At 45.5% G+C, this 17,904-nt stretch overlaps 1 protein-coding gene and 3 pseudogenes across 3 annotated transcripts; all 4 read left to right on the top strand.

Annotated features, from left to right (window-relative positions):
* The first annotated feature begins 418 nt into the window (after positions 1 to 418).
* On the top strand, positions 419 to 1,068 carry LOC116555491 (histone H3.3-like). Its single transcript, XM_032284096.1, has one exon. The coding sequence runs from the start codon at positions 500 to 502 to the stop codon at positions 908 to 910; it is 411 nt and encodes a 136-aa protein (XP_032139987.1). The 5' UTR covers positions 419 to 499; the 3' UTR covers positions 911 to 1,068.
* Positions 1,069 to 9,012: 7,944 nt separating this feature from the next.
* Positions 9,013 to 12,778, top strand: LOC116555825 (annotated as a pseudogene).
* Positions 9,424 to 12,832, top strand: LOC116555488 (annotated as a pseudogene). The gene is made up of 2 exons (XR_004270548.1): positions 9,424 to 10,040; positions 12,823 to 12,832. The product of XR_004270548.1 is annotated as a 60S ribosomal protein L9 pseudogene (transcript).
* On the top strand, positions 10,538 to 11,008 carry LOC116555489 (annotated as a pseudogene). The gene has a single exon (XR_004270549.1). The product of XR_004270549.1 is annotated as a small EDRK-rich factor 2 pseudogene (transcript).
* Positions 12,833 to 17,904: the final 5,072 nt, after the last annotated feature.

The raw sequence follows: 17,904 nt of genomic DNA, 5'->3' as shown, positions 1-17,904 counted from the left end.
TGATTTTCAGTGCAGTAATTACCTCTCCATTGTCATTCAATTACCTAGTGGTAGAAAGGAAGCCTGTAATCGAAGCCAGATGTGTCTGATTCCAAGCCCCATTCTTTCTCCTATTCCAGCATTTTCTAAAACACTGGAAAAACAAGAATGTCCAGTTCTCTGAAAGAATTTAGTGTCACTTGCATTTTTTTTTCTTTTTACTGATAAAATCCACTCAAATGACACAAAGAATTTTGCTAAGTGCCAAATAGAAATTGTCCTGCCAAAGACAAGCCATAGCTGAATGGAATGAAACTCGGAATTCTAGCCAATGTGAATTCTCAAAGGTATTGTATGAAATGCAGTTTTCTGTAATCACAATAGTACCTAAAATGCCGAAATACCACATATATGTTTAGAACTTTATCCTTTGGCCGTCGCTTTCCAACGCCAGCGCCGCCTCTCACTCACCGAGTTCCAGCCGAAGGAGAAGGGGGGTAAGTAAGGAGGTCTCTATACCATGGCTCGTACAAAGCAGACTGCCCGCAAATCTACCGGTGGTAAAGCACCCAGGAAGCAACTGGCTACAAAAGCCGCTCGCAAGAGTGCGCCCTCTACTGGAGGGGTGAAGAAACCTCATCGTTACAGGCCTGGTACTGTGGCACTCGATGAAATCAGACGTTATCAGAAGTCCACTGAACTTCTGATTCGCAAACTTCCCTTCCAGTGTCTGGTGCGAGAAATTGCTCAGGACTTTAAAACAGATCTGCGCTTCCAGAGCGCAGCTATTGGTGCTTTGCAGGAGGCAAGTGAGGCCTATCTGGTTGGCCTTTTTGAAGACACCAACCTTTGTGCTATCCATGCCAAACGTGTAACAATTATGCCAAAAGACATCCAGCTAGCACGACGCATACGTGGAGAGCATGCTTAAGAATCCACTATGATGGGAAACATTTCATTCTCAAAAAAAAAAAAAAAAAATTCTCTTCTTCCTGTTACTGGTAGTTCTGAATGTTAGATAATTTTTTTTCCATGGGGTCAAAAGGTACCTAAGTATATGATTGCGAGTGGAAAAATAGGGGACAGAAATCAGGTATTGGCAGTTTTTCCATTTTCATTTGCGTATGAATTTTTAATATAAATGCGGAGACGTAAAGCATTAATGCAAGTTAAAATGTTTCAGAGAACAAGTTTCAGCGGTTCAACTTTATAATAATTATAAATAAACCTGTTAAATTTTTCTGGACAATGCCAGCATTTGGATTTTTTTAAAACAAGTAAATTTTTTTTTTTTTTTTTGAGACGGAGTTTCACTCTTGTTACCCAGGCTGGAGTGCGATGGCGCGATCTCGGCTCACCGCAACCTCCGCCTCCTGGGTTCAGGCAATTCTCCTGCCTCAGCCTCCTGAGTAGCTGGGACTACAGGCACGCGCCACCATGCCCAGCTAATTTTTTGTAGTTTTAGTAGAGACGGGGTTTCACCATGTTGACCAGGATGGTCTCGATCTCTTGACCTCGTGATCCACCCGCCTCGGCCTCCCAAAGTGCTGGGATTACAGGCGTGAGCCACCGCGCCCGGCCTCACTATACTTTTCTGAGTTGTCCTACATGCAAGTACATGTTTTTAATGTTGTCTGTCTTCTGTGCTGTTGTTCCTGTAAGTTTGCTATTCAAATACATTAAACTAAAAAAAAAAAAAAGAACTTTATCCTTTTATTAATACAACTCAAGCACATATTGATGTGTTGATGCTAATGGCCTGTGGCCAGCAGTAGCATACGTGAAAAGGAATCCTGAGTCAGAGTTACTTTACATCTAACTTCAAACTAAGGGCTGAGTATGGTGGCTCATGTCTGTAATCCTAGCACTTTGAGAGGCTGAGGAGGCAGGTGGATCGCCTGAGGTCAGGAGTTTGAGACCAGCCTGACCAACATGGTGAAACCCCATCTCTACTAAAAATATAAAAATTAGCTCCAGGTGCAGTGGCTCATGCCTGTAATTCCAGCACTTTGGGAGGCCTAGGCAGGTGGATCACCTGAGGTCAGGAGTTCAAGACCAACCTGGCCAACATGGTAAAACCCCATCTCTTAAAAAATAATAATAATAATAAATTAGCCAGATGTGGTGGCAGATGCCTGTAATCCCAGCTACTCAGGAGGCTGGGGCAGGAGAATTGCTAGAACCCAGGAGGCGAAGGTTGCAGTGAGCCAAGATCACACCATTGCACTCCAGCCTGGGGGATGGAGCGAGATCTGTATGTTCCTTGCCAGACACAGTTTTCTAGAAACTCCTTCAAAGATCGAATTAATAATTAAAACATCCACAAGAACCTTCATTTAAGGTTACATGAAGTTATGTGAAAGGGTCTACTGCAACTCACAAAAGCAAGGAAAGAGCTAGCCCTGGGCCTGGAAGTGGGCCAGACACCATGGCTTAGATTAAGGCAGGAGAATAGCTTCCAGTTTGAAGTCAAAGTTTGTTCTTACTTTTATGGCTCTTTCAGGTGCTCAGTGTGAGACAAAGCAGCAAGCACTAAGAGGCCATAGTTGCTCATTTCTGCTTGAACCCCTGACTCTGTGATAAAATACAGCTCTCGGGAAGAATGTCTTAAAGTCAGAAGAGGAATGCACACACAGCCTCCCACATCTCTCGCCTGAGTCACTGCATTCCTTAAAAGATAAATGAGGCCAGGTGCAGTAGCTCATACCTGTAATCCCAACACTTAGGGAGGACAAGTCAGAAGAATTGTGAGGCCAGGAGTTAGAGATCAGCCTGTGCAACATAGCAAGACCCATTCTCAAAAATCAATTTTTTGAAAGGTAAATGATCCTTGGCTTGCCTTTCCCTACACATAAGATAATGTCCAATAGGGTTAGTGGTTATGCTTCTATAAGCTATGAGCAGATCTACTCTTATATCCAAACTTTGATGTGATTCTGCTTTAGTGTAACTTCTGAACACGTTGAATGTAACTTTTTTTTCACTCTGTCGCCCCGTCTGGAGTGCAGTGGCGCAATCTCAGCTCACTGCAACTTTCACCTCCCAGGTTCAAGCGATTCTCCTGCCTCAGCCTCCTGAGTAGCTGGGACTACAGGACTGCACCACCGTATCCAGCTAATGTTTTGTGTTTTTAGTAGAGATGGGGTTTTGCCATGTTGGCCATGTTGGTCTCGAACTCCTGACCTCAAGTGATCCACCCGCGTTGACCTCCCAAAGTGCTGGGATTACAGGCGTAAGCCACTGTGCCTGGCCTGGATGTGATTTTACACGTACTGAACCTCTGCCACCTGTGTATGAGCAGTGGCCTGAAGCACTGCTGGAGCAGTCCGACAAGACACCTCTAACAGGCGGCTCCCAGGCTGTATGCTTTGCTTTCTAGCCCTCAGTAAGACTTCTGAATACAACTATCTTTAATTCTTTTTTCTTTTTTTGAGACAGAATCTCGATCTGTCACCCAGGCTGGAGTGCAGTGGTGCGATCTCGGCTCACAGCAACCTCCACCTCCCAGGTTCAAGCAATTCTCCTGCCTCAGCCTCCCAAGTAGCTGGGATTACAGGCATGCGCCACAATGTCTAGCTAAATTTTTGTATTTTTAGTAGAGACAGGGTTTCATCAGGCTGGTCTTGAACTCCTGACCTCATGATCCACCCGCCTCGGCCTCCCAAAGTGCTGGGCTTACAGGCATGAGCCACCATGCCTGGCCACAATCTTTAATTCTTTAAAAGCTTGATGTTTTACCTTTAGTCAACATTAGCATGATTTGGGAGGAATTAAATGTTGTGAATTTGTGTACTGGTTTCTGTTTCTCCAAATTGTGGTTAGGAAGGCAGAGTTCAACTCGTAACTTTCAGCCAGGTGCAGTGGCTCACACCTGTAATCCCAGAACTTTGGGAAGCAGGTGGATCATTTGAGCCCAGGCATTTGAGACCAGCCTGGGAAACATGGTGAAACCTGGTCTCTACCAAAAAACAAAAGTTAACCAGTCACATAATCCATCTCTAAATAAATAGATAAACATTTAAAAATAAAACTTAAAAAAAATCCTAATTATTGAGCACAGAGAATCTCTCCCAGTAAAGCCTCAAGCCTGACTGCACGTCTCTCCCTGCTATCCACACTCTGCAAGCTGACTCAGGCCTGGGGTTTATCTGAATCCCCTCAGTGATCTATGATCTTGCCACTGCTCTCCAGCCTGGGTGACAGAGCAAGACCCCTACTTAAAAAAGTAATAAAAATAAATAAATGAAAAAAAAGGCCGGGCATGGTGGCTCATGCCTGTAATCCCAGCACTTTGAAAGGCCGAGGTGGGTGAATCACTTGAGGATAGGAGCTCAAGACCAGCCTGGCCAACACGGTGAAACCCCATCTCTACTAAAAATATAAAAATTAGCCAGGTGTGGTGGCATGCACCTGTAATCCCCGCTATTCAGGAGGCTGAGGCACAAGAATCACTTGAGCCGGGGAGGTGGCAGTTACAATGAGCCAAGATCATGCCACTACACTCCAGCCTGGGCGACAGGAGGAAACTCCATCTCAAAAAAGAAAGACAAAAAACCTCATCAGGCTGGTGGGACATCTCTTACCCACCTCCTGCCTGGGAACATCTAGACTCTGACTGTACTACCTTGTTCTTTGATGTCTTCTAGCTTTGACCAGTGCTGCTCCGTCTGGCAACATCTGTCCTTTTTCTGCCTAATAAACTTCTTACTCGTTTTTCTAGGCTCAGCCTAGATGTTCCTGCCATCCCAAGCTGGATGTCTGTTCTGCAATCTCTAGCAGTTGCATTTTAATTTAGTAACACTTGTCACTGTGCTTAGAGAACCCCAAATCACCGTTCCCACCTCCAAGCTGCTCATAAGCCTGCAGCAGATGCAGTGTATACTTTCATAATTGCCCTGTTTTTCAACATCTCCTAGGGTGACTACTTCGCTCTCAGCACGTAATGGTTGACCATTGAAAGTGAAGGCACACAGCGGGGAGGGGACACCAAGGCAGTTGAGGACCCCATTGGACATGGTTGAACTTACTGGCATTGAATGCTCATGGGAAGAGGCTGGCACCTGCTTCTCTCTGTCAGTGGGCAGATCTCCCAGAGCCTCCTGAAATTACATGGAGTTACACGGGTTACATGGAGTTACGTAAAGTTATGTGGGCTACGTGGAGAAGACTGGACTCAAGGCTGAGGGCACTAGGGAGCCTCTGAGGGTTTTAAGCAAGGGGGAGAAGAATGGCTGCTTGTTTTAGAAGGATCCCACTGGTTGCTCTATAGGGAATGTTCTGAATGAGTGAGACGAGTCATGCAGTCCATTGAGGGGCTTTGGGTGTGGCCCAAGAGAACGCTGATGATGGCAGCCATGCGAATGGAGAAAGGTAGGGGGTGAGGAGGAAATGACTGGGACTGAATCCCCACTTTGCTCCTCTCTGGCCATGGATCTTGGGCACCAACTTCACAGCATCACTGTGAGGAATAAATGAATGAATGAGACTTTATCATTACTGCCATTATTATTACTTGTGGAGACAAGAGTAGCTTTATTTTAAATGCTAATCCACCATGTAACTCCTGATAAATCCGAAGTCTAGGAAGGCCTCTAAAATGTTTAGTTGATGTATTACTCTTTCTGTAAAAACATCTATTCATTATAAGTTTCACCTATTCCTCAAACAAAACAAAAAACCTGAATGCTGTTGCAGAGTCATAAGCTGTGATGCCCAGGCGCACCTACACATTCCTCCCATAGCCTGCAGACTTTTCCCCCAAGATGTAAGCCCTAGGCCTAGGGAGCTGTGGTGCAAAAATCTGCCTGTCTTGCCCGCTGCCCAAGACCACATTTCTGTTAAGTTCCCCCAGTAAATCACCTTATACAGGAAAAACTAGATTTGCCTGCCTCCCTCTTTGGTTTTGGGGCTCCTTCCGCCTTTGGGGGTTACTTTGCATACACAACCCTTTCATGGAACATTACCATTCCAGACATGTTCTGGAGATCAACTGGAAAGCATGGGAAGTGACAGACAGACAGACCAAGGATGACTCTTGGATCTCTGGCTTCAGGGAGATGGATAGGTAAGTCAGATATGACTCAACCATGGGCATGTCAGGTCTTGGGAGAGGCAGGAGGAGGACATATATTTGGAATCCATGGTGGGATATGTTCAGGCCCTCATGCCTCAGCCCTGGCTGATACTGGTTCCTGGTCCTCACCCCCTGAACAGGACAGGGTGGATGCAGCACAGGCTGCCAGAGGGGCAGGACTGATTGGAAAACGATCGGAAAAAACAATAGGACACTTATCTGAACGGCAAGGCTGGCAGAGGTGATCCACGTGGCCCTGGGTAAGTCACTTCACCATCTGGGACTGTGGTCACAGGCATGAATGGGGAAGACACCTGTGCCCAGCCCTTCCAGATACTGTGGCCATGACGTACAGATGATGATGTTGAAATTCCAACTCTTCCTTCCAGGCCCTGCTCATACACCACCTCCTCCATGCACCTCTCCCAGTTCCCCAGTCAAAAGCAACCTCCCTCCACTCTAAGCTCCTAGAACCTCCACACTGAGTACTTCTATCTGCCCCAGGCCCTGGCACAGGGCAGGGCACACCCAGGAACTCACCAGCACATTTGCTGCTCTGTTCCCTGTCCCTGCAAGCGGCCAGCAGGAGCCCAGGGCCAGTTGAGAACCTGCGACTCCTGCTGTAATGACCCAAGCCAATAAGGGAACTGGGGTTCTTCTGGTCAAAGGTCTGAGTGTGGGGCAGAACAAAGGGCAATCAGGACACCCCCGCAGGGGCTGCAAAACGGGGCCACAGATGGACACCACTACAAAGAATTTTTTTTTAATCATTTATTAAATTCCTTGTAATTATCAGGTAGGCTTTGTGGTTGTACCTTTTTTTTTTTTTTTTTGAGACAGAGTTTTGCTCTGTTGCCAGGTCTCCAGAGGGGCAGCTAGCCAGAGACCAGTATGTTCTGTGGGAGGCTCAGGAGATGCTCTCTGACCATGAGGAGGAACAGAGTCACCAGCGATGACCCCTCCTGCCTCTTCCTGGGCCAGGCTGCTGGGGGCAAAACAGTGCCTCCCCCCAGGACTCCTTCAGTTCTTCCTGAGGCTTCCCGGAGCAGGCTGAGCATGGAGTGCAGGGCTGTGGGGATACAAAAGACTCTGGTCCAAAGGAAGGGCTACTGCTCCTGATAAAAGCAGTCCTTTTCGGCCGCGCATGTTGGCTCATGCCTGTAATCCTAGCACTTTGGGAGGCCAAGGCAAGAGGATCACTTGAGCGCAGGAGTTTGAGACCAGCCTGGGCAACATAGTGAGACCCCATCTCAAGAAAGAAAAGAAAAAGCAGTCCTTTCAACCAGCACCATCCCCCACAGGGATGCTACCAAGGCCACTGAGGATACCCGGCATCCCCGTCCCTGGCTCACTCGGCCTCCTCTGTCCTTCTGGCCTGATGGGTCTGGAATCTGGCACACAACTATTCCCCATGCCTCCCACACAAAATACAGGCATGCAAACAGGCACATACACAGACGCCTGCACAGAGACACATGCCACTCCACGACTTTCACATACGCACACAAATGCAAAAAACAACAAGGTCACACTCAAATACAATGACCCCAAGTTCACACTCTCCAAAGTCAACTACCCGAACATACACACCCCACCCATGTCTACAGGGGCACCTCACACACACTTGCTCCTTACACAATTTAAATAAGTGTCTGTGTTGGGGGCTGTGTCGTGCTACTCAGAGATTGGTGTTCTCAGTGTTCTGGCCCTGGGAGCAACTTTCCGATTCTTTCTTCCTATAGCCTGAAGGCTGAATTGCAGAATCCATCCTATAGCCTGGGCATGGAGTGAAAGCCCCAAGATGATTCCCGGACAGACCACAGAAGCGGTTCAGGGCTGGGCCCAGATCAAGGGGTCCTCTTAGATGTTTATATTTGTGGTTGAAATTGATATGGGAATATAGGCGTCATCTGCGCTTTTGTCTCTAGCCTCAAACCCCATTTTGCTGTGTGATCTTCAGCAACATTTCCCTCTTTGGGCCTCATATTTTCTATACATATTGTGGGAAATCTGGAGTTTGGGACATGAGTTTCCTGTCTCAGGACTCAGTCTAACATCTATAAATGGTTGGTAGGACATGAACCAGACTTTTTTTTTTTTTTTGACTCGAAGTTTAGCTCCTGTTCTGTTGCCCAGGCTGGAGTGCAATGGCGAGATCTCAGCTCACTGCAACCTCCATCTGCCGGGCTCAATAGATTCTCCTGCCTCAGCCGCCGAAGTAGCTGAGATTACAAGCACATGCCACCGCCCCCAAGTTATTTTTTATTTTTATTTATTTATTTTTTTGTATTTTTAGTAGACATGGGGTTTCACCATGTTGGTCAGGCTGGTCTCGAACTCCTGACGTCAGGTGATCCACCCACCTCAGTCTCCCAAAGTGCTGGGATTACAGACATGAGCCACCACTGCCAACGAGGGCATGAACCAGATCTATGATACGCAAAATGTGGTCCACTAGCCAGCACTGACCTCACCTGGGAGCTTATTAAAAATACAGAAGAACCAAGTGAGGTGGCTCACCCTTGTAATCCCAGTACTTTGGGAGGTGAAGGTGGGCGGATCACTTGAGGTCAGGAGTTCAACACCAGCCTGGCCAACATGGTGAAACCCCATCTCTACTAAAAATACAAAAAAAAATATTAGCCAGGTATGGTGGCAGGTGCCTGTAATCCCAGCTACTGAAGAGGCTGAGGCAGCAGAATCTCTTGAACTAGGGAGGCAGAGATTGCAGTGAGCCAAGATCGCACCACTGCACTCCAGTCTGAGCAACAGAGCGAGGCTCCATCTCAAATAAATAAATAAATATTTTTAAAAATTAAAAATAGCAAAAAAACAAAAATAAATCAAAAATAGCTTTCTTGTCGTGGCCTGCACAGCATTGGCTCGTGGGTCTCTGAGACCTGAAAATTGAGTGTTTTCACAACCCAGGGGCCTCCTCTGGCAGCTCTGCAGCTGTCACCATGCCACAGAATGAATATATTGAATTACACTGTAAACCCTATGGATACCATTTGGATTACCATGAGAAAAAGAGAAAGAAGGAAAGTCCAGAGGCTCACGAACGTTCAAAGAAGGCAAAGAAAATGACTGGTCTGAAGGCTAAGCTTTACCATAAACAGTGCCATGCTGAGAAAATACAAATGAAAAAGACTATCAAGATGCATGAAAAGAGAAACACCAAGCAAAAGAATGATGAAAAGACTCTACAGGGAGCAGTATCTGCCTATCTGCTGGACAGAGAAGGACAACCTCAGTCTAAAGCACTTTCCAATATGATTAAACAGAAACGAAAAGAGAAGAAGGGAAAATGGGAAGTCCCTCTGCCTAAAGTATGTGCCCAGGGAGAAACAGAAGTATTAAAAGTTATTCCAGGGTCTTTGCTGCGTTTACTGCAAGAATGAAGACCATTCTCAGCAATCAGACTGTCGACATTCCAGAAAATGTCGACATGACTCTGAAGGGACGCACAGTTATTGTGAAGGGCCCCAGAGGAGCCCTGCGGAGGGACTTCAATCACATCAATGTAGAACTCAGTCTTCTTGGAAAGAAAAAAAAGAGGCTCCAGGCTGACAAATGGTGGGGTAACCAAAAGGAACTTGCTACCGTTCGGACTATTTGTAGTCATGTACAGAACATGATCAAGGGTGTTACGCTGGGCTTCCGTTACAAGATGAGGTCTGTGTATGCTCACTTCCCCATCAACGTCGTTATCCAGGAAAATGGGTCTCTTGTTGAAATCCGAAATTTCTTAGGTGAAAAATACATCCGCAGGGTTCGAATGAGACCAGGTGTTGCTTGTTCAGTATCACAAGCCCAGAAAGATGAATTAATCCTTGAAGGAAATGACATTGAGCTTGTTTCAAATTCAGCGGCTTTGATTCAGCAAGCAACAACAGTTAAAAACAAGGATATCCGGAAACTTTTGGATGGTATCTATGTCTCTGAAAAAGGAACTGTTCAGCAGGCTGATGAGTAAGACCTTAGAGTTGTCCAGCTACAGAAACACAAGATGCCTATCATAGCTAAGACCTACTTGTGATACTTAAATGATGCAATAAAAGACCTATTAATTTGGAAAAAAAAAAAAAAAAAAGTTATTCCAGGGCCAGGCATGGTGGCTCACACCTGTAATCCCAGCACTTTGGGAGGCCAAGTGGGTGGAACACAAGGTCAGGAGTTCAAGACCAGACTGGCCAACATGGTGAAACCCCATCTCTACTAAAAATACAAAAATTAGCTGGGCGTGGTGGCAGGCTCCTGTAATCCCAACTACTTGGGAGGCTGAGGCAGAAATTGCTTGAACCCAGGAAGCGGATGTTGCAGTGAACCAAGATGGTGCCACTGCACTCCAGACTGGGTGACAGAACGAGACTCTGTCTCAAAAAAAAAAGTTATTCAAACAGGAAAGAGAAAGAAGAAGGCATGGAAGAGGATGGTTACTAAAGTCTGCCTTGTTGGAGATGGCTTTATAAGAAAACCACCTAGGGAGCCGCTGCCGTCGCCATGACCCGCGGTAACCAGCGAGAGCTCGCCCGCCAGAAGAATATGAAAAAGCAGAGCGACTCGGTTAAGGGAAAGTGCCGAGATGACGGGCTTTCTCCTGCCGCCCGCAAGCAGAGGGACTCGGAGATCATGCAGCAGAAGCAGAAAAAGGCAAACGAGAAGAAGGAGGAACCCAAGTAGCTTTGTGGCTTCGTGTCCAACCCTCTTGCCCTTCGCCTGTGTGCCTGGAGCCAGTCCCACCACGCTCGCGTTTCCTCCTGTAGTGCGCACAGGTCCCAGCACCAATGGCATTCGCTTTGCCCTGAGTCTGCAGCGGGTCCCTTTTGTGCTTCCTTCCCCTCAGGTAGCCTCTCTACCCCTGGGCCACTCCCGGGGATGAGGGGGTTACCCCTTCCCAGTGTTTTTTATTCCTGTGGGGCTCACCCCAAAGTATTAAAAGTAGCTTTGTAATTCCAAAAAAAAAAAAAAAGAAAAGAAAAAAGAAAACCACCTAAATATGAAAGATTCATCAGGCCAATGGGCTTGCGTTTCAAGAAAGCCCACGTAACACATCCTGAACTGAAAGCCACCTTTTGCCCACCAATAGTTGGTGTAAAGAAGAATCCCTCATCCCCACTGTATACAACTTTGGGTGTTATTACCAAAGGTACTGTCATTGAGGTAAATGTGAGCAAATTGGGCCTTATGACGCAAGGACGCAAATTTATTTGGGGAAAATATGCCCGGGTTACAAACAATCCTGAAAATGGCAGATGCATAAATGCAGTCTTACTGGTTTGACAGCAATTTCATATATCATTATTGAGGACTCCACACCAATTGAAAAAACTGCCATTACTGAAATGTTTCTGAATACTACCAAACAGCCATACATGTCTGGAATCAAGAGATTTATTAAATTATAAACATTAAAATGGAAAAAAATAAATTAAATAAAAAACAGGCTGGTCCGAAGGTAATGAGTTATCTCAACCGATTGTTCACAGTTACAGATCAAACTCCTTGCTGCACTCTTTCCCCCCTTCTCACTACTGCACTTGACTAGTCTTTTAAAAAAATTTTTTAAAAAGAAAAAAAAAATAGTAGGGGCGCAGTTTGGCTCACGCCTGTAATCCCAGCACTTTGGGAAGCTGAGGCCGGTGGATCACCTGAGGTCAGGAGTTTGAGACCAGCCTGGCCAACGTGATGAAACCCTCCTCTCTACTAATAATACAAAAATTAGCCGGGAATAGTGGTGGGTGCCTGTAATCCAGCCACTCGGGAGGCTGAGGCAGGAGAATCGCCTGGGCGACAGGGCAAGACTTCATCTCAAAAATAAATAAATAAATAAAAATCCCTTCTAAGCATTACAGATGGTTATACTTGTTCCCTGGGTTGTTAGAGGTAGGAAGGGGGAAAGGGTTCTAGGCCAGAATGTTCCTAGTTAGAAAACATATTGAAATTATAGCCTTTGCTATGTATGTGCACCGTTTACTCAAAGGTACCCTGTCTATAGTGAAAAACTTAAGTCCTATTTGAAACATCTCATCTTCCCAGATGTTTAAAAATGCACAACATAGGCCGGGCATGGTGGCTCACACCTGTAATCCAAGCACTTTGGAGGCCAATGCAGGCGGATCACCTGAAGTCGGGAGTTCAAGACCAGCCTGACCAACATGGTGAAACCCCATCTTTAAAAAAATAATAATAATAATAATAATTTTTTTTTAATGCACAACATAGGCCGGGCACTGTGGCTCATGTCTGTAATCTCAGCACTTAGGAAGGCCAAGGCAAGCAGATCACCTGAGGTCGTGAGTTGGAGATCAGCCTGACCAACATGGAGAAACCCCGTCTCTATTAAAAGTACAAAATTAGCTGGGTATAGTGGCACATTCCTGCAATCACAACTACTCGGGAGGCTGAAGCAGGAGAATCGCTTGAAACCAGGAGGCGGAGGTTGCAGTGAGCCGAGATCGCGCCATTGCACTCCAGCCTGGGCAACAAGAGTGAAACTCCATCTCAAAAAAAAAAAAAAAAGCACAACATATGTTAAAAGAAAAGGACTAAAGTAACACCCTTCAAGTTTTTGTTTTTGTTTTAATTTCATAGGAGTGGTTGCATTTTGGGGATGGAATTGTTACAGCTAATGTCTTGGAGGGTAGGCTGACTGCTCATTGGGTGGTAGTGGGTGGTGGGAAGGAGAAAGCTTTCAGAGACAAGGGTTCTATGCCCATGGGTTAGATTCGTTCAGATGGCCTAACCATTGTTTTATATGTGCATTTTAGTCATTGTTGCTGTGCGTTAAATAACAAATATTTTATAATGCTCAAGGCATATTAAAAGTAGAGGAAGGAAAATAATCGCTTTATAAACGTGCTCTTGTTAGTTTTTAGGAAGGCCTGTCTTCTGGGAGAGACCTTTGTCCCTACACCTCTTGGAGCTAGACATAGTCCTGCACCTAGTCCCTGGAATGGTGGAGGGAGAAGAGAAAGAGTAGAGGGAAAGGGTCTTCACTAAATATCTAGAAGATGGTTTTAAATTAAAATCCTAGGTCTACATGTGCATTTTTAGTAAAGCACCTGTGTTTCCTGAGGACAAAGTTCATTGTTTTGCAACATCTATGCTTTATAGATGTCCTGAGGTGACAATGTAAGACAGGGATAACCAATCTTTTGGCTTCCCTGGGCCACACTGGAAGAACTGTTTTGGGCCACACATAAAATATACTAACACCGATGAAGTTGAAGAGCTAAAGAAAAAAAAAATGGCAAAAAAAATCTCATAACGTTTTAAGAAAGTTTATGATTTTTTTTGAGATGGAGTCTTGCTCAAAAATCAAAAAAACTGATGATTTTTCTTTTTTTTTGAGATGGAGTCTTGCTCTGTTGCCCAGGCCTCCCAGGTTCAAGCGATTCTCCTGCCTTAGCTTCCCAAGTAGCTGACTATAGGCATGTGCCACCACGCCCAGATAATTTTTTTTTTTTTTGTATTTTTAGTAGAGACAGGGTTTCACCTTGTTAGCCAGGATGGTCTCAGTTTCCCGACCTTGTGATCTGCCCGCCTCAGCCTCCCAAAGTGCTGGGATTACAGGGGTGAGCCACTGCAACTGGCCTGATGATTTTTTTAATGAGCGCTTACTCCATATTGTAAAATACAGAGAAGTAGAAACATGGTGGTTGACCCCAAGGGGGAAGGAGTGCTGTCATTTGCTCCTGAGACTGCAAGAGCAGGTGGACGGCTTAAAGAACCCATGGCGCAGGACCAAAACCTGAAATGCAGGATTCATGAATCCAAGTAATTAATAGTAGGGTTGGAAGTCTGAGGTGCACAGGTGAAAAAGCCCAGGGCAACGGTCAGAAGGAGCAGGTGCACAGAAGAGGGGGGTGGGGGGAGATTGGGGAGGTAGATAGCCAGGACAAGGAAGATAATCAGGAGGGGCATAGGCCATGTCGTTTCCCTCCTTCCTTCCTCCTCCACGTACCACATTACCACTGTCCTGTAAAGTTCAAATCAAATGTCACCCGCCCCATGAAGGCCTCCCTGATTTCCACAGCTGGCATTGAGCCCTCCCTCCTCTGTGCTCCCCTGGCTCACTCTCTCCTCCATCTGATCTTTGCCACACTCTATCTCCTCCTATTTTAACCTTTACCCCCCAGACAGGGCCTCACTCTGTTGGCCAAGCTTGAATACACTTGCACAGTCTTGGCTCACCGCAACCTCTGCCTCCCGGCTCAAGCAGTCCTCCCACCTCAACCTCCCAAGTAGCTGCAACTACAGGTGCACACCACCATGCCAGGCTAATTTTTGTATTTTTTGTAGAGACAAGTTCTCACTATGTTGTCTAGGCTGGTCTCAACCTGGACTCAAACAATCCTCCTGCCTTGGCCTCCCAAAGTGCTAGGATTATAGGCGTGAGCCATTGCACCTGGACCATATTTTAACTCTTTTAAAAATTAACTGGTGTTTGTCCTTTGCACTTTGCACTCCAGCAGCCTTGAATGGAGACGTGATGGCTGGAGCTATGGCTACAATCTTGGACCACTGGGAGTCAGCCACACTTTAGGGAGGGCAGAGCGAAGAGCTGGAAGGACCTGACTTCCTAAGGACTCAGTGGCTCAGAAATGCCACACCAGCCCTGGACTGCTTATCTCCAGATTTTTATGTGAGAAAGATATATTTTATGTTAAGTCAATTATTTGGGGTCTCTGTTAATTGCAGACAACCCCAATTTTAACTATGCATTGTGAATTATTTCTGACTCCTTTTCTACCTCTCTCTGCATCTAATCACCAAATCCATCTGATTCTACCTTCTTGATATGCCCCAGATCTGTTGTAACCTTTTCTCCATTGCTGTTACCTCTACCTTAACTCAGGCAATCAGAATTTCTTGCCTGGATTCTTGTCTCAGCCTTCCTTCTACCTAGTCTCCCCACCTGTAGGGTTGTTCCTTCCAATCCACCTTTCATATCAGAACTCAAATTAGCGTATATATGTATGCATATATACACACACAAAAAAAGTACATGCAGACACACACACACACATACACACACGGAAAAGTACAGAATTCAATGTAACAAATACTCAACCCCAAAATGATGACAATTGTTTATCTTATCTGTATTTTTATTTTTTTTAAACAGAGTCTTGCTCTGTGCCCAGGCTGGAGTGCAATGGCGCGATCTAGGCTCACTGCAGCCTCCGCCTCCCAGGTTCAAGCGATTCTCCTGCCTCAGCTCCCCGAGTAGCTGGGATTACAGGTGCCTGGGATTACCACCATGCCTGGCTAATTTTTTGTATTTTTAGTAGAGATGGGATTTCACCATGCTGGTCAGGCTGATCTCGAATTCTTGACTTCAGGTGATCCACCCACCTCGGCCTCCCAAAGTGCTGGGATTACAGATGTGAGCCACAGCACTGGCCTCTTATCTGTAATTTTTATGAAGCAGATATGACAAAGTTGTCTCCTTCCCTCCACAAAAGCAAATACTCTCTCAGGCCCTCCTAATCATGTATTGAACTATATCCTTGGCACACTTTTTCAAATGTTTACATAAATTTATTAATGAATGAATATATGTTATGGTTTCGTGTATTTTAAAAATTTTATTCAAGTGGCACCATATTATATGTATAATTCTATAACGTGTTTCTTTGTTTTTGAGTTCTAACCATATCTATTGAGTTCGTTTATGTTAGTAGTTCTGTAATGCTCCATCATGAGTCTGTAACAGAACATCCATCTCTTCCTCCATCAATGGGCAACTAGGTTGTTCTCTGTTTTGCTTTTAAACAACACTTCACTGACAGCCTTAAAAATGTGTGAGAAGCCGGGCGCAGTGGCTCACACCTGTAATTCCAGCACTTTGGGAGGCTGAGGTGAGCAGACTTTCTGAGGTAGGGGGTTCAAGACCAGCCTGACCAACATGGAGAAACCCCTTCTCTACTAAAAATACAAAATTAGCTGGGCGTGGTAGCGCATGCCTGTAATCCCAGCTACTCTGGAGGCTGAGGCAGAAGAATCGCTTGAACCCGGGAGGTGGAGGTTGCGGTGAGCCGAGATCGCACCACTGCACTCCAGCCTGGAAGACAAAAGTGAAACTCTATCTCAAAAAAATTTTTAAAAATTGGGAGAAGGTATCTAGGGTTTATATCTGGAAGTGTAATTGTTTTGGGAACAGTTGTTATGAGTTGAAATGTGCCCCCAAAAAAGGTATGTTTAAGTTCTAACCTGGAGAACCCCTTAGTGTGATCTATTTCAAAACAGGGACTTTGCAGGTGTAATCAGGTGAAGATGAGGCAATTAAGATGCACTCTACCCCAATATGATTGGTGTCCTTACAAGAGGAGAAGAGACAGATAGGGAGAGAACACCATGTGACGCCAGAGGCAGAGAATAGTGATGCCTCTAACAGAACAGGAATGTCCAGGAGTACAGACGATTATCAGAAGCTAGGAGAAGCATGGAACAGAGTGTCTGAAACCCTATAAGGCACAAACTCTGCCAATGTCTTGATTTTTTACTTTGGGCCTCCAGAATTGTGAGTGGATAAATTTCTGTCATTTTAAACCGCCCAGTTCATGGAGATTTGTTACAGCAACCTGAGCAAACTAACGTACTGGTAGAATCCCAAGTCATGGCCTGTAGGAGCATAGGTCAAGGTCAGAGAGAGAGTATATGGGTCTGAGAGTAAATTGGAGCTGAACTGGAACAACCTAGAATGTGACCCTACCTAGGGATCTAGACTTATTCATTCAGGCAACGTGGAGCCACAGAGAAGAAATGAAATTGGCAAGGTACACAGTTCTATCTCGGTTTTATTTATGTATGTATGTATTTATTTAGAGACGGAGTCTCACTCTATTACCCAGGCTGGACTGCGGAAGCACAATCTTGGCTCCCTGCACCCTTGAATTAATGGGTTCACGCGATCCTCCCTCCTCAACCTTCTAAGTAGCTTGAACCACACGCACGCAACAGCACACTCAGCTAAATTTTTTTACTTTTTGTAGAGATGGGGGTCTCATCTTGTTGCCCAGGCTGGTCTCAAACTCTTGGTTTCATGCCATCCTCCTGCCTTAGTCTACCAAAGTGCCGGGTTTACAGGCATGAGCCAACACACTGGGCCCCTATCTGGATTTAAGAGACGAGTATCAGAAAAACGGCCTACAGATGAGAAAGACTCGTTTGACTTGTGGACTTGACTGAAATTCATTTGCTTTTTCCTTTAAAACTGATTCATTCCCTTCCACAAACAATTATCAGGATTTGACATACACGAGTTTGACATTGGGTTATTTTGTGCTTACTAAATCAGGCCTTGTTTTAGACATAATCTGCTAATCTTATTAATCCTCACAACTGCCCCACAAAATACACATGCGACCCTCTCCATAAAAGGGATAAAGAGGCCGGGAGAGGTGGCTCATGCCTGTAATCCCAGCACTCTGAGAAGCTGAGGCAGGCAGATCACTTGAGGTCAGGAGTTCGAGACAAGCCTGGCCAATATGGTCAAACCCTATCTGTACAGTACTAAAAATAGAAAAATTAGCCGGGCATGGTGGTGGACGCCTGTAATCCCAGCAACTCTGGGAGCTAAGGCAGGAGAATTGCTTGAACCCAGGAAGCAGAGGTTGTAGTGAGCCACGACCATACCACTGCACTCCAGCCTGGGCGACAGAGCAAGACTCCATAGCAAAAAAAAAGGGGGGGTGGGGAATAAGGAAACATTCAGGAAGAAGGTGAAATGAATTGACACTTAGAGAAAAACCATTAGGGTTGAAAGTAAAGCCACCTTGGGTCCTAATGGCTGTAAGGCATCAGACAAAATACGTCAACTATGTCAGCCTACATTTTCTCATCTT

The sequence above is a fragment of the Sapajus apella genome, unplaced genomic scaffold (assembly GCF_009761245.1).
Source record: "Sapajus apella isolate SASKATOON/1434 unplaced genomic scaffold, GSC_monkey_1.0 scaffold15, whole genome shotgun sequence".
Lineage (NCBI taxonomy): Eukaryota > Metazoa > Chordata > Mammalia > Primates > Cebidae > Sapajus > Sapajus apella.
This window is presented reverse-complemented; position numbering and strand designations above follow the sequence as displayed.

What these genes read in the sequence shown, in the direction of transcription:
- LOC116555491 (XM_032284096.1), top strand. Translation starts at nt 500, where the DNA reads ATGGCTCGTACAAAGCAGACTGCCCGCAAATCTACCGGTGGTAAAGCA.